At 45.0% G+C, this 27,312-nt stretch overlaps 1 protein-coding gene across 1 annotated transcript in view; it reads right to left on the reverse strand.

Annotated features, from left to right (window-relative positions):
• SLC22A3 (solute carrier family 22 member 3) overlaps positions 1-27,312 on the reverse strand; it is a 94,945-nt gene that overhangs the window by 37,208 nt on the left and 30,425 nt on the right. The window contains exons 2-5 of the mRNA XM_047101253.1: positions 13,394-13,497; positions 10,857-11,011; positions 8,968-9,136; positions 7,970-8,087 (exon numbers count right to left, since the gene is read on the reverse strand). Of these exons, the coding sequence (XP_046957209.1) occupies positions 7,970-8,087; positions 8,968-9,136; positions 10,857-11,011; positions 13,394-13,497 (546 nt within the window). The remainder of the gene's footprint in view (positions 1-7,969; positions 8,088-8,967; positions 9,137-10,856; positions 11,012-13,393; positions 13,498-27,312) is intronic.

The following is a 27,312-nucleotide window of genomic DNA, read 5'->3' on the forward strand; positions in this document are numbered from 1 at the left end:
CAGGCAGGCAGACGTGAAGCCCACGTACGTAAACCTTTGTATCTCCCTCTGACACGGCCGGGTGGGTGAGGACTGACCAGCCCGTCCCAGTTTGCCTGAGACTTTCTCAGACTTTCCCGCGTCCCAGGAATCCCCCCAGTTCTGGGCAAACATGGACAGCTGGTCACCCTACTGGCTCCTGAGTCCCCTGTCCTGGGTCCTGTAGATCCCATTACTCGTCAGTGATGTGTCATGAGACACCAGGACCGATGTGCAGGATTGAACACCCGGAGCGCACGTTAACAGTAACGCTGCGTGCTTTCCCTTCATACTTCTGACGGATGTTTTTCAAGCTTTTACTTGTATTTAAATGAAACAGTTAAGGCTCTGACAAAGGTGTACAGCCCAGTTATTTCTAGAGGGAGTCTGGAAGTTGGGCGTGAGGAACTGGGGTGGGGGGCCCTGTCTCTCCAGGGTTCCCCACTCGAGATGCTGTTCTTTGGGGAGGCATCCTGAAAAATCTGCCTTATCTGCTCCAAAGCTGCAATCTCATTCCATAAGAGATATGTCACTCAGATTCCTAGCTCAATGAAAGCCATATGATGCTCCGGAACATCCTCCCATCAATATTTGTATAGGTTAAATGAGAGTCCACCGACCTGGAAAGAGTTTAGGCAGAATTTCCTTTCATGGGAGGGGCTTAAAATTTAATCACCCACTTTGGGGCGGGGGGAAGGAGCTCACTCTGGATTCAAAAGTCCATCAGGACTGTTTTTTGTGGCTGTTTTTATTGTAGCATTTTCCCCCTTTGCAGGCATTAGTTTTCTTCACACAACATTTCACCCTTTTCGTGCAATACGGTCACATTTTGAAAAGGTTAAAGACATAGGAACCAAGTAAACAACCCCTTTAAAGATAGGTCATTCGTTGAACTCAGGCTATTTGTGAAAATGTATTTAGGTAGAGTACTATTAAATTAACTCTCAGCTCCAAAGGTCCATTCTATGGTAGCTATATAAAGTGTCCTGCTATTTTTTATGCATTCGAGAATATTCTAAATGAAAGTTAACATGGCGGCACGCATATTCCAGTAATTTTTATATGCCATTTTTAAGGATGATGGCTTTGCTGGTAGGATTGGCACCATTAGTTCTGTGTGAGGTCAAAGAATGAAGCTGGAATTCTGTGAAGGGAAAGTGGTGTATGAGTTTCCGGTGACTTTCTTTCCGATATCCTTCACTATTTTCTAGACTCACGCCTTTCCCACTCTTGACATGGGAAGTGGACTGGAGCCCCGCCTTGGGCACTGCTTGGGCCTGAATTACTTTCTCTGTAATTGAATTCCAGGAAGAGAGTTTTCAAGTCCTGAGATGGTAATTAAACACAGCATTAACAAAGACAGTACAATAATTGGGCTGAAATTCCGCACAGCCCAGATGGGCTTCATGACAGCCAGAATCCTGGTGTGGTTCCTTCTTTGGAAGAACAAGAGTTACGTTTATAAAAATCCCCCATTGAAAGGAAATGTCATAAACAGACATCCCCAAGGCTGGAAAATCCCTTTCTGTAGTGATATTGGCATCTGTGTGATACTTCGTTAAAATACAAATAAGATGGCAGCTATCAAGAGTTGGAAATCACTCTGGTAACTGAGGTAATCTTAACTTTAGCCTGACACTATCTAATGAGGTCTTAATCTTTTCTATTTTCTGTTTCTTATATACCTGCCTAAAGGCTTGGGATCAGAAAGCTCAAGCATTAGCTCCTGATGTTACGTAAACATGCCACCAGGGACACTGCCCACGAGTGTATTTATGCACGAATGGGCATCAATATAACATCTGGCACTTGTATTTTAGTAAGTTGTAGGTTAGCTGTGAACAAGGAGCTATATAAGCGTAGCATCAAAATAGGGAAATTACAATCAAGACTTATTGGTTTTGGGGGCCAACACAGAACAACATCGCTAACGAATATGGACAAATATTCAGTTCTACGCTGTTAGAGGCTCTTTGTTAACGAGAATTGCAACATACTCTTTTCCATGAGCATATCGCGTACAAAGACAAGACGTGGAGGAGTAGGGGAGGAGAGGGAGCTTTAGGGTAAGGGCTTTTAAAATCCTTTAGAAAAAAATGCAAGCACAAGCACAGCCACAGCTGCTACCTACGCAGTTGTACGATCTGGGTCGGTAAGCGCCAAGAGCTGTTTAACCAGTGTATTGGTTAAATAATGCTGCATAACAACCATCGATCTCAGTGGCATAAAATAATAAGCATTTGTTTACCTCACACATTTGTGAGTTGGCTGAGAGACTGCTGATCTAGGTTTGGGAAGTTTTGGTAAAATAAGCCTTACTCCAAATGCCTCTCAGCCTCCTCTGGGGCCAGGAGGCGAGCCTGGGAATATTCTTCTCCTGGTGATGGCTGAAGCGCAGAGAGCAAGCCCACATCTCAAGAGCCTACTGCACCACGTCTGGTGGTAGGTAACCTGCCATTGGCCAAAGCAACTCGCATGGTCAAGGCGCGATCAAGGCCAAAGTCAAAGGGCAGGACATACATTTCACCTGCCACGAGACCAAAGCGAGTTACGCTGCCATGCCCGATATCAATGGAACCAGGAAGTATTTTCATCCAATGGAAATGAGGGGCGGGACATGAATATTTCAAACAATAAACTACCACAATCCACCGTCACCCAGGTAACCAAAAATGTGTCGAATCACTAAACCCTACTCTGGCAATTGAAACAGTGCTATTACGATCAGCTACATTAGTTAGGTTTGGCCACCATAACAGACACCCTCAAATCTCCAAGAGCACACTAAGACACATTGAGCGGACTGTAGTTGACTGAGGAAACAGTTGGGTTTGGGCTGTATTCCATGGAGTGGCTGTAGGTCAGCTTCTGCAGCTCTGTTCCAAGTTGTGGTTCTTCTCATTCTGAGACCACGCTGAAGGAACAATACCAGTTTGGGATATGCTGTCCTTGTGGCAGAAGGAAAGAGCCAGAGAGCTGTCAGAAATGCATGCTGCCTTTACAGCTTCTGCTCTGAACGGGTACCTGGCCACTTCTGTTCCTTGGGCCATCAAGTCAGATGGCCAAGCCTTAGTGGGGAAGTATATCTGCCTGCCCGGAGGCACTGCGGCCAGTCACACGGCCACAGGTTGGGGGGGGTGTCATCCTCTTACAGAGAGAGGTGAAGAGCTGGAAACAAAAACACGGTCTATCACAAGTAGTACCACCTCGTGATGAGAAAAGGCCACTAAGCAACAAGCCCAGCTCTCCACTATGTACCAACAGACCAAGTCTACTACTACCTAAGCCTGAGCCCACTTAAATACTTGCTCGCTTTCTCAGCTGTTTTGACACACATTCAGTTTTTAGGGCAATGGCCATCTCTTCAGACCAGCATTGCCATTCGATGCCTCGTTCAATCACACACACGGTACTGGTGCGTGTCTACTGTACGAGAATGGAAAGTCGGATCGACTGGTAACTTACTAGGCGTGAGGCAAGAAACAACACACTCCAAGTGACAGGACGGAAGTAACGTCAGACTGATGCCAAATTTAACCGCAACGTGTAAGAAGTCTGCCCGGCGTGGCCAGGGCAGGAAACAGTTCTATCAGCGACATGCTCCCCGGGTCAGAGGATGGCTGTGGATGCCCCGAATGACATTAGGAGACGCTGTTGTGCCATTGCTGTGCCTGGGCTATACCTACCGTGGTCTTGCCAAGAATTTGGTTTTAATTTCTTCAAGTGTGCCTTAAACAGTGCAAAGGCACCCACGTAAGTGTCTAAGCCAACTGTCCTCCTGCATTGGCTAAGTGCCTTGTGTTCCACACTCAGCCCCTCCGCTGACCCTCTACGGGGGTCTTTGATTTCCGTTTTCTACATTGCTTCAGCTTCCTAGAAGTTCCACCCACCTGCCTCCTCTGCATTGGGTTTATATTTTTGGACTTTTCTTTTCAGTAAATAATAACTACACTGTTCATATATCCAGAGAGCCTGATGTTCTCATCACCTGTATTTCTACCTTCCAGCTGCGGCTTTAACAAAGTCAGAAGCCAGCTGGGAATTCTGGCAAATGGAAGCCTAGGGACCAGTGAGACAGAGAGCCAGAGTTTATTGGCCCATGAGATGAGTAACATCCATGTGAAATATAACTGTGATGGTTTATTACACAGCCAAACCTTAGAATAACCCACCTGGTTGAATGCTGGAATCCACTCCACCCTACCTATTTCTCCCCATATCCCCCTTCCATTTACGAAGCCCAGGGGGTTGGTGTAATCCTAGTTTGTGGTGAATTTCAGGATCTCTTCTGTGATACAGAGCATTGTTTTAAGCTAGGTCTTTTGATCCCCATAAAACAGACCAGGATCTTTGGTGCCAGCGATGGCACGGGCTGGGGTCTGGGGGTGGCTGAGGAAGACAGCATAGCTGCCAGTCCTCCTGCGGACAATGTGCGTCAAGCAGATCCTTTCTAGTTGATTCTAGCTTCACTGCAATCAATGATGTGCACCCTTAGGATGAGGTGGGGATTGGAGAGGTCTTGGAGGATGCGGTAATTTACGTGATAATAACTTCTTCCTAAAGTCGGGATTTACTGACAAAAAGGCTCTGCGGAAAGAGAAAAGGCTATGATCCTGGGCCATGGGGGCATCCTTGAGATTATATCCAGAGAGCAGGGATACCAGTTAAGGCAGCAAAAGGACACAGAAGGTTTGAAGTGACTATGTGAACATCAGGTTTCAAGGCGACCCGGACATTGACATGGGCAATTAGTTATCTGAGTCACTAGAACATGAGAAATTGACAGGGTTACACAGAAACCATGACAGGATGATCCTGCTTTGCTTTTGGCATTGGGGCTCAAGCCAACGCACTTGAGTGCAATTCCACCACCGGCCAGTACTTCTGAGTAGTATAAACTGTATCTTGCACATGGTTATGCTTTGTGGGAACATTAACATCTCTGAAACAGAAAATTGTGGTCTGGTCTATAATTTGACTGAATTCCTCCATTAGCAAGGGGTTTTAAACCGAAATGTCAATTCCTTCTCTTCTTGAAGACAATACTTTGCTTTTCTACTTACGTTGTACAATTTTAAAAGGTTGGGGATGGATAGGTTCAGTTTGAAGACATTTGTTTCAAACCTCAAAGCACCCTTTGAGAAGTGGGTGATTCCAAGAGTGAGACCAGAGACCACAAGATGAGCCTGGGGAAATGTCACCGTGCTAATGAGCAAAGCGGCATTCTGAAACTCCTAGAATATGGCAGAGGGAGCCCGGAACCAACAAAGATGAGCCTTGTCTGTCCAAAGATGGGGCAATCTAAGCACAAATCAGGATAATGACAATAACTGAGAAGGGCTGACTCATAGTAGGTTAAAATCCAGATGTTAATAATGAGGCTTAAAAATTTTTTTAAAAAACCCCACAACACACAATTCACTGATAACTTTTGCAGAATGCAGTGAACCGACCTGTTATTTTGACAAGAAAGAATTACACATGTTTCCTGCCTTTCCTGTAAGACCTGTATCTCAGAGTCACCAAATGATTGATGGGAGAAGTTAGTCTTTATGTAAGTATTCCAGCAATAAATGAAATAATAACGATAACATGGGAATACTGTCACTTGCGACCTCTGATAAATTCATAAATCTAGGCAACGACGATCAGTGGCAGCTAACATCACAAAAGAAGAAACAGGCAGACACGACCTATCTCTTAATGGAAATGCACTAAACCACTTACGAAGTAGGATTGCCAAAAGTATCAAACCCAAACTTAATTAAGCTCTAGATCTACCTACCAACTGATAGGGAACACAAGAGACAGAGGGCCATATTAAAGGATCCTAAGGATGTAATCAACAAAATTTAGACTGCAGAAAAGTCTACAGAAACAAAAAAAAAAAAAAAAGGAAGAAAGAAAAAAAAAAAAAACCCTAGCATTCTTTATTCCCAAGGTTGCAAGGAAAAGAAAAGAACAGGAACCTATAGATTAAAGACCGAAGAGGCTTATGAGCCAATCACAATATGTAATCATCAGACAGTGGTGGCTGGGGCACTAAACTCCGCGAGAAACTCATGTCTGGCTTCGAACCTGACTTCCAAATGGAGATCATCTCACTGCTTAAAACCAGAGTTAACCTGTTTTGGAAGCCACTGGATCCATCATTCACGATCCTTCCACAAGCACAACCATGTAGAGCATTGGACTACTTCCCCGGGGAAATGTCTCTACAGTGTTTGTGAATTAGAAGTGGGTCAGTGGGTCTATGGGCGCAGCGTTGAACTGGTCCCCCGAGGATGTGCAGAAGTAGCTGGGGCCTCTTAGCAGTACTCACAATAACACATCACATGCCTCGTCAAGTGGTGCCTTCTTCTGGAAGCCATCAGAACACACTGGTTTCTTTCTTTCTTTTTTTTTTTTTCTATTTTTTTAAAACCTTGATGTAGATCTGACAAATGCTTAACGCCAGGACTACGTGTGCAGTGTCTTCAGGATACTGCTGAGCGAGGAGTAAAAATACTTATTGGACTATTAAAACTGAGTGCAAATTATTATACGTTTGATCCTGTTGTGACGGCCAAGGCTAACGGGATGAGAGCAAGGTGTGAAGGCAGTGGATGCTTTTTCCCTAAAAGGAATACACAGCCCAAAGGTGCTCAGAGAACCAGGATCGCTTTAACCTTAATGGTTAAAACAGATTTTTTTTCTTTTTATCTTTACCACACATTGTACGATCTGTAAACCCCCAGGTACATCATCACAATCCAGTGACAACTGGTCAACTGAAACCTTTGTAAACATGGAGGCTCCTGCTTGTTGCTGAACATAAGAGTGAAGGAAAAAGGTAGAAATCCAAATATCTCCGACCAAGTTCTGGGGGGTTGGGGAGGTGATAATAAAACCAACGAAGCCTGTTTTCTCTCAGAATGTTCTATCGAAACTGAGTGCTACCAAAAAAAAAAAAAAAATGTTAGCAACCTAATATTCTTCAAGATTCGTATCTTCCAAAAATTCTTCCCTCACATCCCTTTATAAGAAATCTTCTGTTATTCTATATTCACTTAGTCTCTGTAGTAAAGCATTGCCATGTCTTTTTTTTTTTTTTTTTTTCAAAATCTTATTTATTTTTGAGAGAGAGACAGAGCATGAGAAGGGGAGGGGCAGAGAGAAGGAGACACAGAATCCAAAGCAGGCTCCGGGCTCCGAGCTGTCAGCACAGAGCCCGGCACGGGGCTCAAACCCACAAACCACGAGATCATGACCCGAGCTGATGTCAGACGCTCAGCTGACTGAGCCACCCGGGCGCCCCACATTGCCATATCTTTTTATATATTATTCTCTAATTATTCAGGTGTGGCTTCAAATATATCTGAGGCATATCGAACCTTCCAAAGAGCAAAGAATAAGCTTTAGTCCCCCCCATTTCTTTTAGCGTAATGATACAGAAGCACCCCAAAAGGCTTTGCTGGACAAAGGAAGAAGAAAAAGAAGGGACGAAGGGAACGAGGTAAGGAGGGAGGAGTAGGCCAGCCAGCGTGTGTAAGTCTAAAGGTTGAAAACTACATTCTTGCTCAAGCTCTGATTCGAAGAAACAGTATTTCCAAGACTAAATTTAAAGACAAATCTTTAGACTACACTGAATGTCAAGAAAAGATCTCTAGTTTGTGCAATTAAGATGAATGAATGATTTCATAGTACGGGGCCTACGGTAGGTAAAGTTGAATAATGTAAGTGACAAGGTGCAACTATGAAAATACGGACTCAGTGGCCAGTTGGGCTCAACCTTAATGCTGTCACAGCTTCCAAGTGTGTCTTCTCTAATGCACCTTGTGATTCTCCCCAAGGCGGTTTTTTTTCCCTTTTTTAAAGCCAAACTAAAAATGATTTAGTCAGATGTTTGATAATGAGACAAATTAATTCACTCACTTGAATAATACTTGTTACCAGTAATAAATGAAATTACCTCTGAGTAATTTGGAGAGAGATACTTCCCATTGCATTTGGCAATGTTCCTCAGAATTTTTAATGCTTTATCCCCTTTCTTCCGAGTAATCAGCCAGCGAGGAGATTCAGGAACCACCCTGGTAAGAAGACTTTGTTGAGTTATGTCTAGGAATTTCAAAACCTTAACAGTTAATTAACAACCTCACTTTCCCTCTTAAAATAGAGCTTGCAATTAGATAAAACTTCAGGAGATTCTGAGAGTTTAGACCATGCTCTTTGAAACATAGATTATCTTGGAAAGCTTATAATGGAGGGGAAAAATGCTCACTTGACAATTGGATCATTGGTCATAATAAAAACAATCAATATTACATTGTTCTTGTAAGACCAGGCTACCCTAGAATACAGTGTCCTAAATTACACACATGAAAAGAACTGAAATTACACACGTGAAAAGAATTCAATGGACACTTAGGCATGTATGTAAACTGATTTCCCCACATATTAAAATTAAATTAGAGAAATGATCAAAATGTATTCGCTTCAGTAAGAGTCAAATGTATACACCTGTAGCTTTCTGGTAACTTAATTTTCTGATGCTCTCAACATTTTCTTATTCCTGAGAGGATTCCTGAACGATATTAATTTGCGTAATAGAACACGCAGGAAGCAAAGCGATTTCGTTGCATTGAATTTGCATGTTGAAATATCGGCAGATGGGGTTTGTTACCTTACGGTGTTCGTGAAAATATTACAAAATAACAAAACATGGCTAATACTCTGGAGTTTTGCGTTTTGGTGCTTTTTTATTAATCTATTTTAAGGAGAACTATTAGTCAATTAATGACCACTCTCTATAAATTCTCGAACGCTCTAGAAATTCTCAAAGCCCACGGCTACTCTGGAGATGTCAGAAAACCTCCTTAATTGCTTTCATTTTCCTGTTGGTTGAGAAAGTGCAGGTTCTACGTTTCTGCGGAATGAGAATAAATTCAATAATGACCGGAACCACTTTACCAGTAATAAAGGAGGAAGAGAAAGCTGGGCAGCGTTATGGCTAGCTGGATCCCTTGCCAGCTGGGGATAGAGTAGGCAATTCCAGGGAGAATTATGATTCCAAGGGTGAAGAACATTTGGACTACTATCCCCACAATTCTCCTTTGCTTTGAACCTACTATTTCTGTTACTGAAGGAAAACAAACACAGAGGTTAGGGAAGCTCAAGTTGAGCTCCAAAATGAACACACAGAGACATCACATCTGTCATATCCATCGGCATTGGTAGAACACCACAGAATCCTCTCTTTCTTTTTTAGTTTTTTAAAGTTTATTTATTTATGAGAGAGAGAGACAGCATGAGTGGGGGAGGGGCAGAGAGAAGAGGGAGACACAGAATCCCAAGCAGGCTCCGGGCTCTGGGCCGTCAGCACAGAGCCCGACGTGGGGCTCGAACTCACGGACCGCGAGATCATGACTGGAGTCGGACGCTTAACCGACCGAGCCACCCAGGTGCCCCAACACCACGGCATTCTTAAGGACACTAAAACTTCCATGCCTGCTGGAGCTGGGTTTTCTGCTCACTCTCTTCTCTGCCAGTTATTGGCAGGCACTGGCCACACTCATCTCACACACACAGCCCAGCACTCTTCTCGTTATACAAAAAAATGTATCTGTTGATTTTACGAAAGCTTAAATGATGACTATTGTATCAATACAGAAGTAAAACAAACTGGCTAGATGTCTATCACGGTATCTCTAAAGGTGTGCATATTATAGTCTCTTTAGGAGATTCTTTACGAGCATTAGACTCTACAAATGATTTTTTCAAGATCACAACATAGTTTCTATTACATGATGGTCCTCTCCACAGACTTTCCATGTAGGTGATATCTCTTTAAAAATCAGATGGGGAATTTTATTGCTGGCATCCTTCTCCACCCAAACGAATCCATTTCTATCTGTCATTAATTCTATTCCGATCATCTTGGGATTACGCTACTTGGTTGTGCCCTAAGATCGCAGCTTTGAAAATTCACCTACACTTAGATCTCCTTAGAAATGCTTCATATGCCAAAGTTATCCCTTCTGCCCCAGCCAGCGACAGGCAACTTCCCGACACTCTCTCTCCTTCCCGGCCCATACAGAGACCTTCAGAGGGTCCTTAAGGTGGGCACCGCTTGGGGAAGGATTGTCTAGCAGTGATGGAAGGGACTAGAAGCCTAAAGATCCGGAGCAATACTGTAAAAGAAGCTTTTGCCTCTCCCTGGTCACGAATCCACCGTGACCCTTAGAGGAGGTGACTGGTCTGGACATCACTGGCAACAGAGCCCAAGTAGCACCCAGGACTTTTCTCAGTAAAAGGAGCAAACAGCAAAGGGAAGTCTTTCTTTCTAGAAAGGTCAAACTTTCTGGTTATGGAAGTAACAAAGGTTCACAAATGAGCTTCTCATTTTTAGGTCCTATCTCCTTCACAGTAAAAAGCTCTCCACTTGTACACAAGGAATAGAATTAAGAAATATTTGAGAACACAGGAGTGTCGTCTCAAACTATATCCCAGAAATGCACAGAGAATGCTTTAAAAAGGTTCCCAAGAATTGCTGACATCTTTCATAAACGTCAATCTCCGAGAAGGCAAACGATAACTTGTGATAACAGTACAGCAGTTATCTGCAAGAGCGTGGTTCACCCCCGTATTTCGTGATATTCCGTATGTGGCCAGGACCTAAAAATGAGAAGTTCATTTTGCCAGAGTCAGAGTCTCACCGCGGCGACCTTCCTATTTGCAGAGATCATTCGTGTGGCAGCCGCGAAGCCTCATCATGCGAGCCCGAGGAGGCTCAGCGGCCGGCACCGCCCAGACACCTGACCCTGGCCGTCAAAGAGACACGGAGCGCAGCAGTGTCTTACCGATCACGTAGCAGGTCATCCACGTGCCCTTTCCAAACACACCTTGTAGGAAGCGGAAGGTCACAAACACGGGGAAATTTGGTGCGAACGCCACCACAACACCGGTGACGCCAACACCGAAGCAAGATATTAAGTAAATGACTATCCTGCCGTACCTTTTTGAGAAAGAGAGAGGAAGAAGTCACCTTTGGCATTTTCTCCAACACAGTGAAAAGCACTATCGGTAAGTGTTGTTAGAAGAGGCTTCAGGACAGAAATTTTGTTTTCGACGCTGCATTATTACTACCGTGTACAGGATGGCTGAGAATTCTGCGTTTCGTTTTGCAGCAAACCCAGGCAAGTAAGGACATGTGTTCCTGAAATGGCATTACAAAACGCAAGGCACAGAATGCATTTTTGGGGGGATTGCAGTTTCCAAAAAGATGACCCTCTCTGTCCCATATGGTCACCCCGGTGGCCCAGCTTTGATACCTTTCTAGCATTTTTGTGGGTGGAGTTGGAAGGAGAAAGGGAGAAAGCCCCAGGAGCAGGCTTCAGTCGTGTCTCAATCATCCACCAACCATGCGACCTTGGGTCCGTTTCTTAAGGGAACCAAGATTCAGATTTTGTTTGTTTGCTTGTTTCTCCCCTCCCTTTCTACAGTGAAGTTGTACAGGCTCAAATGCGATGCTGATGTGAAAGCTGCTTACAAACTCTAAAGTTCACGAGCAGGGCGAGCTGTTCTTAAGTTTTGCATTTTAGTCTCGCCATTTACGTAGCTGTTCCTAAAGGCGTAGGCAAAGGGCACAGGTTACCGTCGTGGGCAATACTCTGGGATTCTGATGCTAAATGGTTCAGTGCAACTGTGCCAGATCACTGGCTGGTGAAAGTCTGTCGTCAATGACCTTTATGAGACTTGATTCAAAAACATTCTCCCATAGAAATTCCCACCAAATTCACTCATGCAGTGTCCTGCTTCGGTCAGCGGAGCAGAGACAGAAGTAGTTCTCACTTATTCAGGTTTTAAAATTCACCGTCTGTCCTTCCTACGCTGTCCTCTGGTAGATTTGGGGCCTATTAAATTGTTTCTGGTCCTTTCCTTCAACGATATAAAAGCAGAGAAGGAGCTGACAGACGGGTAGCCCTGTGGTGAGGCAGAATCATTCATGGGTCTGTCTTCTTCTTCAAAGCATGGAATCATCAATGAGGACAGGTGCGCAGGCCCCTGCTGGAACATAGGTAGGAAAAGCCCCCCTCCTTTAGTTGAGTTCTTTTGTTTGGGGATTATGTTTATTGACTGTGAGAGAAGAACGTGAAGAAGAAGCAAAACCTAACGTTTAAATCAGGAAGAGTAACAACTAAAATGACGAAATACGTGTTGAAAACACATCACTCAATTCTAAGCCACAGCAGCTAGGAGAGGAAGCGATGTGTGGGGAGATTAAGAAAAGAAAGATGAATGGGAAGGGCTATAAGAGGAAACCATAGGAAAAAACACGGATAAAAGACAGGGAAAGAGCATCAGACACAAGGATTAAGGAGAAACTCACATGCAGAAGACGGGGGCAGGGGGCCGCAGGAGAAAAATAAGAGACAGACGAAGGAGCAGAAAAAGAAAACAAAGGTTATACTCTGAAGTCCTGATCCGGCCAAATTCAGATTGTCAACTGGCTAAAGCATTTGGGGCATTTTATTGTCTCCAATTAGCTAATTAATTGCTGTGGGCAGTTCTCCAAGAAGTACCCTTAAGCACTGTGCACTGTGTGCTGGGTCACAGGGACCCATCAAGGCTGGGCTTAGAGTGACCAGAGCGATATCCAGCCAGACACGGTCAATGGCCAAAGCTTTCCTACCCCTGTCCTAAGGGGTATAGAAGGAATTATTAAATTACTGCACGTATTTTCATAGTTAGAATTGGGATAAAGGAATAGTTAGGCATGGATATAATAACCAACATCAATAATGTCCAAAACAGGAATGTTTGAATAGAAAAATTACTATGTTCAGTATACATACTCACCACGTCTGCCATTAATCTATATCTTTATGAATGTTAAATAATAGATACAATTCTCTTAAAGGTCTTTGGAAAAACTGTGGGTTTTTTTTTCTTGCAGAGTTTTTAACTTGTAGAACAAAATACAAGGATTTCTTTTAAAAAATATAACCGAAACATATTGGGAAGGGGCCGACTCTATGACTAAATTAATCCAGACCACAACCAGTGAGTTATGGAAGCACAGGGAATCAACTCTGTCCGCAGTGTCCAGCCAGCTATCCGTCTGTCCCATGGTGAAGTTACTGCCTTGCCGGTGTTTCCGCTAAGATGCTTTCGGATCCACGGGGAGTGGTCCCATCCATGTGTACAGTTCAAGGAGTAAGGAGACGCAGTTCAACAAGGAGAGAGTTAGTCTAACCAAACAAGTGAGAATGTCACAGGTAGAGAAAATAAGATTCCCCCCCCCAAGTTTAACAAAAAGTGTTTCCTAACGTTAACATAAAATATTTTCATCCCCACACTTATGCATCATGTCAAGGGCTGTCATATTCGTGCCTACCTGTCCGCCGCATAACCCAAGGTGAAGGCTCCGGCCAGGAAGCCCAGGTTTAGGACAGCTTGTGTGAGGTCCAGCATCCAAGCATTGACACACACGAGGTCAAACTGGGAAAACAAAGGAAATGCATGGGAGTCACGTGACCATGCTTATCCTCAAGACATCTGGTCTTCTGTCTAGATCTGTGATCGTTAAACATTTTTGCCCAAACACTCCTTACATTTTTCAAACGTTTCACATGCATATTTTTATATTGATACGTAAGGGTTTTGTTTTTGTTTTTGTTTTTTGGTCAGTTTCAATAACTGGCAAAGATGTCCCCACTGTCTCCAACGGTCTAAATACTGAAGCCACCGGACACCTACCATCACCCAGTAAAAACCAGTTCCTCAGTGGTCTCAATCTGAAGTCGATCTTTTTTTCTCTTTGAATTCTTGTTTTCATTCCCACATACTTACATCCTCGTATCATAAGCAGAACATATTTTATTGTGTTTTGTGTCAGTGCGTATTGCATCGACCGTGAGGTACACAGATACTTCTGTGTGTAAAAACTATATATATGAGTTGACATTTAATTACAAATTTTTCCCTGTGACAACGTCTCGAAATATCTGCATCCTTTCTGGTGGGGTTATAATTACAGTTACTAGACTGCAACAGATGCAAATAGAAAATGTAGGAATCTTGAAAAAGAATTACTGCACAGGGGTAACATTTTGTTGGAAATGCGGCTCTCTGTTTCTAGAAGAATGTTAAGAAAGCCTGGGGTTTTCCAGCCAGTTCATGTCATCTGTGGAAGAACACTGTTTATTACTAGAGTCAGTTATGGCTAAACATCAATTCTGCTCCATTTTTCATTTTTATAAATATACATGCCAGGAAAATATATGTGTATAAATAAATTATTGAGAACTGAGAGTTTTGTTACAGCAATGTTACTCAATTCTTCTGTCTCCCTCTCAGCTACGTGCCAAGACTCACAGAGCAATCTATCATCAAAATTAGTTTTACTTGCCTATTAACCAACATGCCCTTTTCAGTCCTACGCTCTTGCTGCAAGGAAAGAAAAGGAGACCGCCACACTTACAAAAGTTGTTGAATCAAATCATTAGGCTCAGTTATTTTCTTTCCTCATGATCTTCTTCATACCAAAACCAACAGCCCAAACTGTCCCACTATTTCATTCCCCACAGTTTTTTTTTTAAATATGAAATTTATTGTCAGATTGGTTTCCATACAACACCCAGCACTCATCCCAACAGATGCCCTCCCCAATGCCCATCAGCCACTTTCCTCTCCCTCCCACCCCCCATCAACCCTCAGTTTATTCTCACTTTTTAAGAGTCTCTTATGGTTTGCCTCCCTCCCTCTTTAACTTTTTTTCCCCCTTCCCCTCCCCCACGATCTTCCGTTAAGTTTCTCAGGATCCACACAAGAGTGAAACCATATGGTATCTGTCTTTCTCTGCATGGCTTATTTCACTTAGCATCACACTCTCCAGTTCCATCCACGTGGCTACAAAAGGCCACATTTCATTCTTTCTCTGCCAAGTAGTATTCCATTGTATATATAAACCACAACTTCTTTATCCATTTATCAGTCGATGGACATTTAGGCTCTTTCCATAATTTGGCTATTGTTGAAAGTGCTGCTATAAACATTGGTGGGAATGCAAACTGGTGCAGCCACTCTGGAAAACAGTGTGGAGGTTCCTCAAAAAATTAAAAATTGATCTACCCTATGTCCCCACAGGTTTTAAAACATCAAGTCAGTGCATCATAGCGAGATGGGAGAGAGGTAGGATTCCTTTAGCCAAGTGGGAGAAGGACATTTAGGAAAAAGGACCCGCGTCCTCATCACATGCATACTCTCAGGCAGATCCGTTCTGGACCTACATGAGCCGAGGCTCTGACAATGGAGTCCCTTCAACGTATCCAGAGCCTCCACCCTGTGAACGAGTGGCTTTGCATACCTCCAAATGGCTTGCCCACCGCAGCTTGAGGATCGCTCACAAATACACCTTCGTAAGCAAACTGTCACATGTATTTACGGAACCCAACTTCTTGTCTTGGTTCCACAGCTAATGACCTGTCACTTAACACGGCTGGGGAAAAAATGGGAGCATTGGTAGCTGGCCCATGTCACAGAGTTGCTGAGAAGATTTATGGAGATTAAAAAGTAAAAAGATTTCCATATATGCAGAGGACAGTAATTTTGGTAACTTAAAGTGAGTTTTATCATCCATTCAGGTACTAGTTTCTCAAGGCATGGCAGTTTGACTATAAGTAAACTATAAGTAAACGATTAAAATTAACTGAAATCATTTCCCACTGGAATTAACCCTGCAGAGAATGCAGTTAGAGGGCAGCAGCATGCAGAAGAGTGAAAATGGACCACTTTCTTACACAACACATGGAAATAAATTCAAAATGGATGAAAGACCTAAACGTGATATTTGAAGCCCTAAAAATCCTAGAATAGAGTACAGGCAGCAATTTCTCTGATGTTGGCTGTAGCAACATTTTTGTAGATAGGTCTCCGGAGGCAAGGGAAACAAAAGTAAAAATAAACTATTGGGGCTTCACCAAAATAAAAATTTCTGCACAGTGAAGGAAACAATCAACAAAACTATAAGACAACCTACTGAACGGGAGAAGATATTTGCAAATGACATATCCGATAAAGCGCAGTATCCAAAATATGTAAAGAACTGATACAACTCAATACCCAAAAAACTAATAATCCAATTAAAAATTGGCAAAAGACACGAACAGACATTTCTCCAAGGAAGACACAACAGATGGCCAACAGACACACGAAAAGATGCTCAACATCACTCATCATCAGGGAAATGCAAATCAAAACTACAATGAGATATCACCTCACACCAGTCAGAAGGGCTAAAATCAAAACCACAAGAAACAAGTGTTGGCGAGGATGTGGAGAAAAAGGAACCCTCTTAACACTTTTGATGGGAATGCAAACTGGTGCGGCCACTGTGGAAAACAGTATGGAGGTTCCTCAACAAGTTAAAAATAGAACTACCCTATGATCCAGTAATCGCACTACTGGGTATCTACCTCCCAAATACAAAAACATAATTCAAAGGGATACACGCAACCCTATGTTTTGCAGCATTATTTACAACAGGTAAACAATGGAAGCAGTCCAAGTGTCCACGTATAGATGAATGGATGAGGAAGATGTAGTATATATACAATGGAATATTATTCAGCCACAAAAAAGGAAATATTTTCATTGGCAACAACATGGATGGAGCTAGAGTGTATAATGCTAAGTGAAATCAGTCAATCAGAGAAAGACGAATACCATATGATTTCACGCATGTGGAATTTAGGAAACAGGACAGAGAGAGAGAGAGAGGGAGAGAGAGAAACCAAGAAGCAGACTCTTAACTACAGAGGACAACCTGATGGTACCAGAGGAGAGGTGGGTGGGGGAATGAGTGAAGTAAGGGACGGGGATTGAGGAGTGCACGAGTCAGGATGAGCACTGAGAGATGCATGGAATTGTTGAATCATTATACTGTACACCTGAAACTAATATAACACTGTATATTAACGACACGGGAATTAAAATAAAAACTTAAGGGGCCCCTGGGTGGCTCAGTCGGTTAAGCGTCCAACTTCCGCTCAGGTCATGATCTCCCGGTCTATGAGCTCGAGCCCACAAGGGGCTCTGCGGACAACCTGAAGCCCCGCTTCGGATCCTCCCCCTCTGCCCCTCCTCTGCTCAGTGTGTGCATGTGTGCACACGCTCTCTCTCAAAAATAAAAGGAACATTTAAACAATTTGTTTCATTAAAAAATAAAAATAAAGGGGCGCCTGGGTGGCGCAGTCGGTTAAGCGTCCGACTTCAGCCAGGTCACGATCTCGCGGTCCGTGAGTTCGAGCCCCGCGTCAGGCTCTGGGCTGATGGCTCAGAGCCTGGAGCCTGTTTCCGATTCTGTGTCTCCCTCTCTCTCTGCCCCTCCCCCGTTCATGCTCTGTCTCTCTCTGTCCCAAAAAATATATATAAATAAATAAATAAATAAATAAATAAATAAATAAAAATAAATAAATAAATAAATAAAAATAAAAACAAAGAAAAGAACGCAACAAGGAAAAAAGCATATCAAACAGGCAACTTAGCTGCCAGAGAAAACACTGTGCTTCAGGAAAAGTAGCAACCAGTGTCAAATATAAGTTCCCCGAGAGCGGAAGTCGCCTCCTCCAACTGTGCTGCAGGTACCAGGATTAGCTGGGGGCGCAGGCAAGCTCTGCACAGATGACACGGCAAGGCCCAGCAAGAGCTATCCTTCCAACGAATTTGTGCAGCCGCTTTTGAATTGCACGAACTAAAATGCTCCCCAAATATTCTTTAAATCCACGAAAGATTCTCCAATAGAAAACTGATGATCTTTTTCACCCTCCCGTAAGAGAAACTATCAAAAAGTGTTTTTTCATATTTCGTATTAAAATATTTTTCCTTAAAATTTTTTTTAATGTTTATTTTTTTTTGAGAGAGAGACAGAGAGAGAGAGGGAAACAGAATCTGAAGGAGGCTCCAGGCTCTGAGCTGTCAGCACAGAGCCCCACGTGGGGCTCAAACCCACAAACCGTGAGATCATGACCTGGGCCAAAGTCGGAGGCTTAACCGACTGAGTCACCCAAGCACCCCAAAATAAATGTTCTTCATACTTGAATTGAAAATAAATGTCTAAGTGGTTAAAGTTCTGTGGTGACATTTTCTAAAAGACTGTGATGCCATCTGGGCTACGTGTTGCCCGCTCTTTGTGCTTTATTCTGCATCCCAGGGGCTGGAGGTGTGAAAACTTCATTTTCCCAGAATACCTTGCCAGCAAGGCTCCGAGTTCTGGTTCCGCCAGTGGGGGAAGGGGGAGGTAAGCGCAAGATCAGAAGGCTGGAAGCAGGTAGTGGGGCTTCTGCTTCTGGATATGGCAGCAGCTCCCGCTCGAACCGTGGCAGTGACAACAGGGGTTGGCGGCTGAAGTCAGCCAGCATTTCTAACCATGCCCTGTCCAGGTCGGAGCAAAGGGGCACTGGGCCCACGGGCACTGTGAGCACTGTAATGCCCCACACAGGGCAAGGGATCTTCAGGCGCTATCCTTCCTGATCTCTCCCGTCTGTGCTTTTCTAGCCCTTCCAAAGCAACTCAAATCCAAATCCTTTTACTAAATCCCTTCCTGCTTGAGATACCTCAGCTGGTTTCCGCTTTTATGATGGGAGCCTGCTATCTTTCAAAAGTACAAAATAAATTAAAGCATGTACCTGTTAGGAAACGCACACAAGCACACATACACTTGTGTTTCCAGTACGGGGACCAACACAGCAGGGACACGCATTCGGGGGCTTGGTTTTGACCCCAACTCATACATTCAGGAGGCAGCCTGCCTCCTGCCTCCTGGGCCCGGCACTTGCTCATCAGCTCTCAGCTCATACTGCCTGCTACCACAACAGCTCTGGGTCTGTGATACGTTTTCATGTTTAAAGAGAGGTCAGCAGGCACGGAAGCTGATGAGCTTCGCAGGCCAAGGACTTTTTCCTAAAATAAAGGACTGAAAGTTTGTTGTAGTTCCCAGACAGACCTAAAACCTACCTCTTGTCAAATGTACCCAAGTCTGAATCAAAGACACACGTGTTTAGGTCTTTCTTCTAAGGCAATTTATCAAGAGCAAATGAGACATTTCTTTATTTTATTTTATTTTATTTTATTTTATTTAAAAAAATTTTTTTTTCAATGTTTTTATTTATTTTTGGGACAGAGAGAGACAGAGCATGAACGGGGGAGGGGCAGAGAGAGAGGGAGACACAGAATCGGAAACAGGCTCCAGGCTCCGAGCCATCAGCCCAGAGCCCGACGCGGGGCTCGAACCCACGGACCGCGAGATCGTGACCTGGCTGAAGTCGGACGCTTAACCGACTGCGCCACCCAGGCGCCCCTTTTTTTTATTTTTTGAGTCTACACAAAGACATTTAAAATTATTTTTAAATACTCGTAAATCCATGTGTACCCATTCTGTTCATTACTAATCTTCAAAATCACCTTTACACGAAGAGAACTTACTCCCCTTGGACTCAAATAACTATTCATGTAATGTGGAAAGAATCACATTGCTTCGTTTCACAGAAAGCACAACTCCAGCTTTATTAGATACTTTTGAAGGGCTTCTAGACCTCGGGATGTTTCTTAGCATTTCCTCGTTGTTACACTCCAAATAGACATTCTGTTAACTTCAGCTACAATGATAAAATGCTGGGACGAGTTACCATTCAATACCTGCTACAGTTTTGATTTCTAAGTCCCCTTTAAGGCTAGAGCAACAGAATATCTCCACTATACAAAGGTCAAAGGCAACAAATTAGGTACAAATAATGCAGGTACGCAAAAGACTTAGAAAGTCAGAGGGGGCCTGCCTGCTCCTTAAGCCACGGAGAGTGGATCTGGATGACCAGCTGCTGGCTTTTCTGCAGACGTCTCTAGAACAAACTGTCATGTAAAAGGGTCAAGGTTAGAGGCCATCACAGCATCTGACGTCAGTCACGTCCGTGAGGAAGAGTCCTCATTAGCTCTCTGTACTGTTGTGGGAGAAAGGGAAGTCTCTGATGTCAAGTGACCAGACGTATGTGCCTGTGTTTCGATCTTTTTTTCTTTTTTCTTTTCTTTTCTTTCTTTTTCTTTCTTTCTTTCTTTCTCTCTCTCTCTCTCTCTCTCCTTCCTTCCTTCCTTCCTTTCTTTCTTTTTCTTTCTTTCTTTCTTTCTTTCTTTCTCTCTCTCTCTCTCTCTCTCCTTCCTTTTTCTTTCTTTCTTTCTTTCTTTCTTTCTTTCTTTCTTTCTTTCTTTCTTTCTTTCTTTCTTTCTTTCTTTCTTTCCTGTTTGCATTTTCTAAGGATGAGTGCTAAATTGAGCCATTCCTAATCAACTTTTTGTTCAAAATCAGTGGCCACTAAACTCTTCATCAGTGTTAACAAAAACATCAAACGTACTTTTGATTTGACATCAGGTATGGGGTGCCCCTGGCTAAAGGTAGCCCTGGCCAATTACATGTCGACCTCCACAGGTGGGTGCCATTTCTTTTTTTCTTTTTCATTCTTGAGAGAGAATATTTTATTCTTGAGAGAGACAGAGCATGAGTGAGGGAAGGGCAGAGAGAGAGGGAGGCAAAGAATCTGAAGCAGGCTCCAGGCTCCGAGCCTGACACAGGACTCAAACCCACGTACCATGAGATCGTGACCTGAGCCGAAGTCAGGTGCTTAACCCACTGAGCCACCCAGGCACCCCGGGCGGCTTCCATTTCTAATCAACACCAAGCCACCCTAACAGAGCCTAAGAATGATTAAAAACTATTGTAATCGTAAAGAGAAAAATGTGGGTTGGGCCTCCATGAGGGGAGAGGATACCATAAGTAATTCTAGTCATAATGAACATTTCTTTCACGTGATCTGCTGGCCTATATAGGCCTCTTAACATGGAACAATGAAAGCTTTTCTGGTAGGTACGAACCATCACAATGAACGAACTGCAGCTGCAAGAAACCCAGGCAGCTTCCAGGGGCGTGCTCAGCCTGGCCTCTGCCTCTGTGAGGAGCTTAGTACCTAGGTTGGAGAGCCAAGGTCAACGTAGGTGAAGCAGCTGTGGAACAACTGAGATCAGGGCTGAGAGTGATGGGCCACGAAATGCGGGAGGGCCTCAGCAGAGGAAACGGCAGGTGGGCCCAGAGCAGTCAGTTACAGAAGAAGGTGGGATGTAACAGATCCTTCGGCAATGAGCTGGGCTTAGCAGGAAAAATGGGAGAGAGGAAGGGTACTGGAGCAGAGTGATGGCCAGCCCAGGGCACGGGCCATGAATGCCGGTGAGGTTCAGCTCTGCCTGCAGCACGTGGGGGTGCCGAGCTCAGATCCTAAGCTGGGAACCACCTGCCTCTGTCCCACCCAACAGGGCTCAGGGTGGGCCCAGGGCGTGGGACAGTGAGTTTCTTTCTCAGGAAACCAGAGACATCAGGGGAATTCAGGACAGAGGGAGGAGGAAGCTCTAGAGGACAGAGGGAGAAGCTGCAAGGTCGCAAATGGAAAGGCCCAGAACAGATGTCCTGGTCCCAGGACAGAACACGATTCCGGGGAGATGAGAGCAAGACCAGGAGACGGAGGGGAACCTGCGATCTGCCACGGGTCTGGCATGAGGAAGCACCAAATTTGATTAACAGGCTAATATAAGCTGTCACCTAAGCTGTCCTCCAAGGTTAATAACGGCCGCACTTTAAGGTACGGCTAAGCATATCGCCCTCAAGATAGAATGAGCAGGTGTTCTTCCAGTACATGGCTTTTCGTCTGGGCTTGTGAAGTAAAGAAAAATACGAAACCGAATTTACCTCAATGGTAATAATGCCTGGTTGTCGCGACTCGCCCTCTAATCTTAGGAGCTCAAACCGTTCTGCCTTTTTGTGGAGAAGACAGGCTGTTACTTATCTTGAAATGTTGATGATTTCTTTAAACTACTGAATGTCCACAGACAGGAGGAGGACGAGAGGCTCTGGGTGTGTGTGTGCACATCTAAGGGCAGAGGAACCGCGGGCTGGGGTCAGCCAGCCTGGTATCTGGTCTACCATTGCTAGGTGTGTGGCCTTAACATCTTCAACCCTCTGTGTCCCCATGTATAAAACGAGGTTAAGGACAGGACTAATGATACCAACGAAATAAACTATGTAAAGTACTTCCCCCAATGCTTGAGACATCTTAAATGTCTGATAAATGCTACCTCTTGCATTAGGATTAGTGATACAATGATAATGATAATAATCCATAGCATTACTAGTGGTCTTAAAATGTGCTTTTCCACACTGGCTGCCCATTAGAATTACTGGGGACAACTGAAAAAAAATGTCTAAGGCCCCTCCAGACCAATTCAGTCAAAATCTAGTCTGGTGAGCAGCCGAGGTCGAAACCCACCAGTTCTCAGCTCTGTAAACACCTGCTGGGGGATAGTGGACTTTTGCCACTTTTCCACTACTTTTGCATATTGTACCGGATTGAATAGGGCCCCTCCCCAGTTTTTCCCTATCTGGAGCTTCAGAATGTGACCTTATTTGGAAGTGGGGTCTTTGCAGATGTAATTAGTTGGAATGACGTCATACTGGACCAGAGCGGGCCCTAATCCAATGACGGGTGTCCTTATATGGAGAGAAAACAGAGACGCAGACGCACGCAGGGGGAACAGCATGGGAAGGCGTAGGCAGACACTGCTCAGGATGGCCAAGCAGACCTGTGTGTTCACTTGCCAGGGCCGCCATGGCAGAGTAGCTCAGACGGGGGCCTAAATGGCAGAAACTTATTTTCTCGCCAATCTGGAGGCTGAAAGCGTTAAGACCACGGTGTCCACAGGGCTGGTGAGGCGGCTCCTTGACTTGTAGACGGCCACCTTCTCCCCGTACCTTTGCGCCGGCCTCCTCTGTGTGTCTGTGTCCTGACCGTCTCTTCTAATAAGGTCACCTGCCATTTGGATGAGAGCCCACCCTGATCGCTTCATTTCAGCTTGCTTTGCCCTTAAAGATTCTGTCTCCAAACACAGTCACAGTCTGAGGCGCATATGCATTCAGTGGGGGCGGGGGGGTGATGGTGGCTGCATCTCAGCCCGGAACATCTGACGTCAGATTTCAGACTTTTGGCCCCCGGAATCACGAGAGAAGAATTTTTGCTGTTTCATATAACCCACTTCGTAGTAATGTGTTATGCCCGCCCTGGGAAACTAATACACGTATCAATCAGGATATTTTCAACGTTTTTGTATAAAATGAAGGATTAAAAAAAAAGGCAGCTCTTCCTTCCTGGTCCTAGCTCCTTGGGATGCATGGGTGACTGCACCCTGGATCCGAATCCGCACAGCTCGGGGGCCCATCTTGCTGGTGTAGGGCCCCGGAGAAAGCGTGGATCCTTCTCTCACTGGGGGGGCCAGCCACCACTGCTGCCTGGGCCGAGGGGCTCAGTGTGGAGGCCTTCTGTGTGCAGGCGGCCAAACGTGCTGGCTCCCCAGGCAGAGAGGGCTTGACATCTCAGACAGGAGAAGGAACGGAGGCCTCTTGGTTCGGACTGACCGATGGGAGGTGGGAGACGGGAGGAGGGAGGAGGGAGGAGGGAGGGGTCCCACCCTGCCGTGGCTGCTCTGAGATGTGGGTGGTCCACGCGGCCTCAGGGGAGACACCGAAGGCCGAGCACGTGCAGTGTTTGCTGTGGAGCTGTGGCCGGCCTGGGGCTCCATTCCCTTGGATTTGCCCTCCCCCCTTCGCTTCCCCCCTTCACTCCTCCCTAGCTGGGGCTGCGGCTCCTGATGGAGAGTCAGTATGCAAGCTCTTGTCCCAGGCTCTGTTATTCAGGGAACCCAGGTAGAGGAATGCCTCACAAAGCAGCTCATGATCCTTTCAACAAGCACTACTCTGTTTTAAATTCACGACTCTGTGTGGAGGGGTCTATTCAGAATGAAACATCCTAATAGGCGAGTTGTGAGTTCGGTGCAAAGAGTGCCACGGCTCCTATTTTCCACGAGTTAAGCATCCTTAGCTGCCACCTTGATTGAGTACAACTGCATCCAGAAGGAAAGATCCATCCAAAGTCTCATCCAGGCGCAGCTATTTTAGACTTCACTCTCTGGACTTCGCGCCTTCCCTGAGGGAGCCAATTCCAACCAGGTTCAGGAGTGTATCCTCAGAGCCAGGCTTACCAGAAGGTCCTGTGGCCACACACCTGGAATTACCAGATGCGTCCCTTTCTAGAAAGGGTGGGACATGATTTAAGAACTGAGCCTCCGGGGGCGCCTGGGTGGCACAGTCGGTTAAGCGTCTGACTTCAGCCAGGTCACGATCTCGCGGTCCGTGAGTTCGAGCCCCGCGTCGGGCTCTGGGTTGATGGCTCAGAGCCTGGAGCCTGTTTCCGATTCTGTGTCTCCCTCTCTCTCTGCCCCTCCCCCGTTCATGCTCTGTCTCTCTCTGTCCCAAAAATAAATAAAAACGTTGAAAAAAAAAAAAAAAAAAAAAAAAAGAACTGAGCCTCCAGCCTGGCTCCGACCCTCGGGATATGAGCACCTTCAACACTGGGAGCAAGAATGGTCAGAAAGGAACACGTATCTGACCTGCTAGACTCACGGAATAGAAGAGCCCCTTGGCAGAATTGCAGAAAAGTGCCTCGGACTCCACATGCAGGACACAGGCCAGGCTGACTTCTGGGGACTCACCCCCCACGTGCTGTGAACGGGTATGGGAACCGTCAGTCAAGGAGCTCTGTCCTCCCTCACCAAAGCCACCACATGGCCCGAGGCGGGTTGAGCCGAGGATTAAATGATGGAATCAACATTTACTTGCTCGACACTCTGTAGACACTCGATAGATGCTTGTTCACCGACTGGTCCGGTCAGTTATTCCAAAAAAATGGTAGAAGGAGCTCAATACTGGTACAAGACTGTTTAAACAAAATGGCTCATGGCTGAAGCTCAGTGGTACAGAACCAAGTCCCGTGACTTCTTAACCAAGCGAGATTATGCGTCTACAATCTCAAATACTTCAGTAGGTCACCTGAAAATGAATGTTCTGGGAAGATGAACAAAATCACTGCACCTTGGAAAATCATTCTTTTTCTAGTATTAAGTGACCTAACATAGTGGTTCTCAAAGTGTTTCGACCAGCAGCAGCAGCAGCATCTGGGAGCTTATGAGAAACACAAGTTCTTGGGGTCTACCATAGACCCGCTGAATCAGAAACTCTGGGGTGGGGCCCAGAAACCCGCATTGGACCCAGTCCTACAGGGGATTCCGCCGCGCACTCAAGCTTCAGAAACACGGACTCTGACATCCTGTTTGCGTTAGTAAGTTTGCAACCTGGACGCTCTGATGCGTACAACTGGCCGCCTTCAGGGAAGCCAAGCTATCACCACGGGCTTCTTGAGAGAATGCGGGGCCCTGTATCAGTTTTGTGTAGGGCCTCGGTCCTCAACTGCTATGTGACAAATTACCACAGACCTAGCAGCTTCGGTCAACACCCGCTCATTGTCCCACAGCTCTGGAGGTCAGAAGTCTAGACAGGCCTGGGGGCGGGGGGGGGGGGGGGGGGAGTTCTGAGTGGTTGGGTGGTAGGTGATCTTGTTTTCATACGTTTTTGTGTGCTTTCTTAATTTTCTCTCCATTGAGTATGTATTATTTTTATGTATTTTATTAGAAAAACATAAAATTAGGGGCACCTGGGTGGCTCAGCCTGTTAAGCATCCGACTCTTGATTTCAGTTCAGGTCATAATCCTGGGGTCATGGGATTGAGTCCTGTGTTGGGCTCCGTGCTATCCGTCTGCCCCCCTCCCCGCTCATTCATGCATGCTCGCTCACTCTCTCTCTCTCTCTCTCTCTCTCTCTCAAGAAAAAGAAAAAGAAAACCATAAAACTACATCCACCTCTGAAAAATTGTATACTGAATATAAAGCCATATATTAGAAGGTTGGGGAAAGACTTTGGCTGAGGGAATAATGTAACCATGGCAAGGGGAAGGGGGGAGAAGGGGCCTCTAGAGTTGGGAGCAACTATCTATCAAAGGCTGGTATGGGGTCGAGTGGGGAGCTCTTCCTGACAATTACGTTTGAGATAATTCAGAAGGGAATTAGAGATGAGTGAGGGTTGGGCGGGGAGAATGTCTTCTCAAAAGTCTTTCAAGAGGGGCACCTGGCTGGCTCAGTAGGTCGAGCACGTGACCCTTGTTCTGAGGCGTGAGTTCAAGCCCTAGGGTGGGCACGGAGACTACCTAAGGGAAAAAAAAGTTTCTCAATAATGTTTAGCTTCACTTGAAATGTAAGCAATAATTAAAGATGCAAAAACACAGATCAAGAATCTCTCTCAAAGTAGAGCTAAAGCCCTAATGCCTAAGGCAAGTCCCCACTCTTACCTCTGGCAAATCCAGTTCTGGGAAGTGAGTTTTCATGGCAGAAAGCAGCTCTCGCTCACTGCCGTTCCTGGCTGGTCTGTAGCCTAACGCTCAGGCAGAACTGGGGTTTTGTACACGGACCCTGTGATATTATCCCTCAGGTCTCTGGGGCACTGTTTGTGTTCAAGCTTTTTCCTTTCTCTCCTTGGGACTGGGTCATCTCTACTGATCTACCTTCAAAATAACTTATACTTCCTTCTGCCCTCTCCAATCTCCTACTGAGCCCATTTAGTGAATGTATCATCTCAGTTATTGTACCTTTCAGCTCTAGAATTTCCTTTTTTTTCAAAATTGTTTCCATTTCTCTATTGAGATTATCTACTCATTCGGTATTAAGACCATTTTTCCTTTAATTCTTTGAACGTCATACAATTGCCTGAACGTACTGACAACAGCCACGTTGAAGTCTGACTACTTACTAACACCCAGGACCATTCAGTCAGTCTACTGGCTTCCCTTCTCCACCCCAACCACCCCTGACATGATCGCCTTTCCTGTTGCTCTGCACGTCTTACTGCTTTGAGGTGTGTCAAAGGACAGGGCCTAAAGCTGGCAGATAATAGTCACTTCAGCCTCTCTCAATCCAGTTGTGCTCCTTTTTTTTTTTTTATATTCATTTTTGAGACAGAGAGAGCGAGCAAGAGGGCACAAGTGGGGGAAGGGCAGAGAGAGAGGGAGACACAGAATCTGAACCAGTTGTGCTCTTCTAATAACTGTAGACTCTTGTTCTGGTAGAAAGTTACCTTATCTGGACTCAGACTGCCAAGTCTGACATCCCTGTGATGTATGGCAGCTAATAACAGCTCAGCCTGGTCCTCTGGTGGTCAGAAATCTCTCACTCCACGATTCCAGTATCGCACATAACGACAACAGCACTTAATTCATTTAAGTGGAACTTAATTGAGTCCAGCGGAATGGAGACAATTTTTAAAATCAAAAATTATTAAGGACA

Source organism: Lynx rufus, unplaced genomic scaffold (genome assembly GCF_022079265.1).
Source record: "Lynx rufus isolate CCGP_SWC_20201006 ecotype Redwood Valley unplaced genomic scaffold, mLynRuf1.p SCAF_6, whole genome shotgun sequence".
NCBI lineage: Eukaryota > Metazoa > Chordata > Mammalia > Carnivora > Felidae > Lynx > Lynx rufus.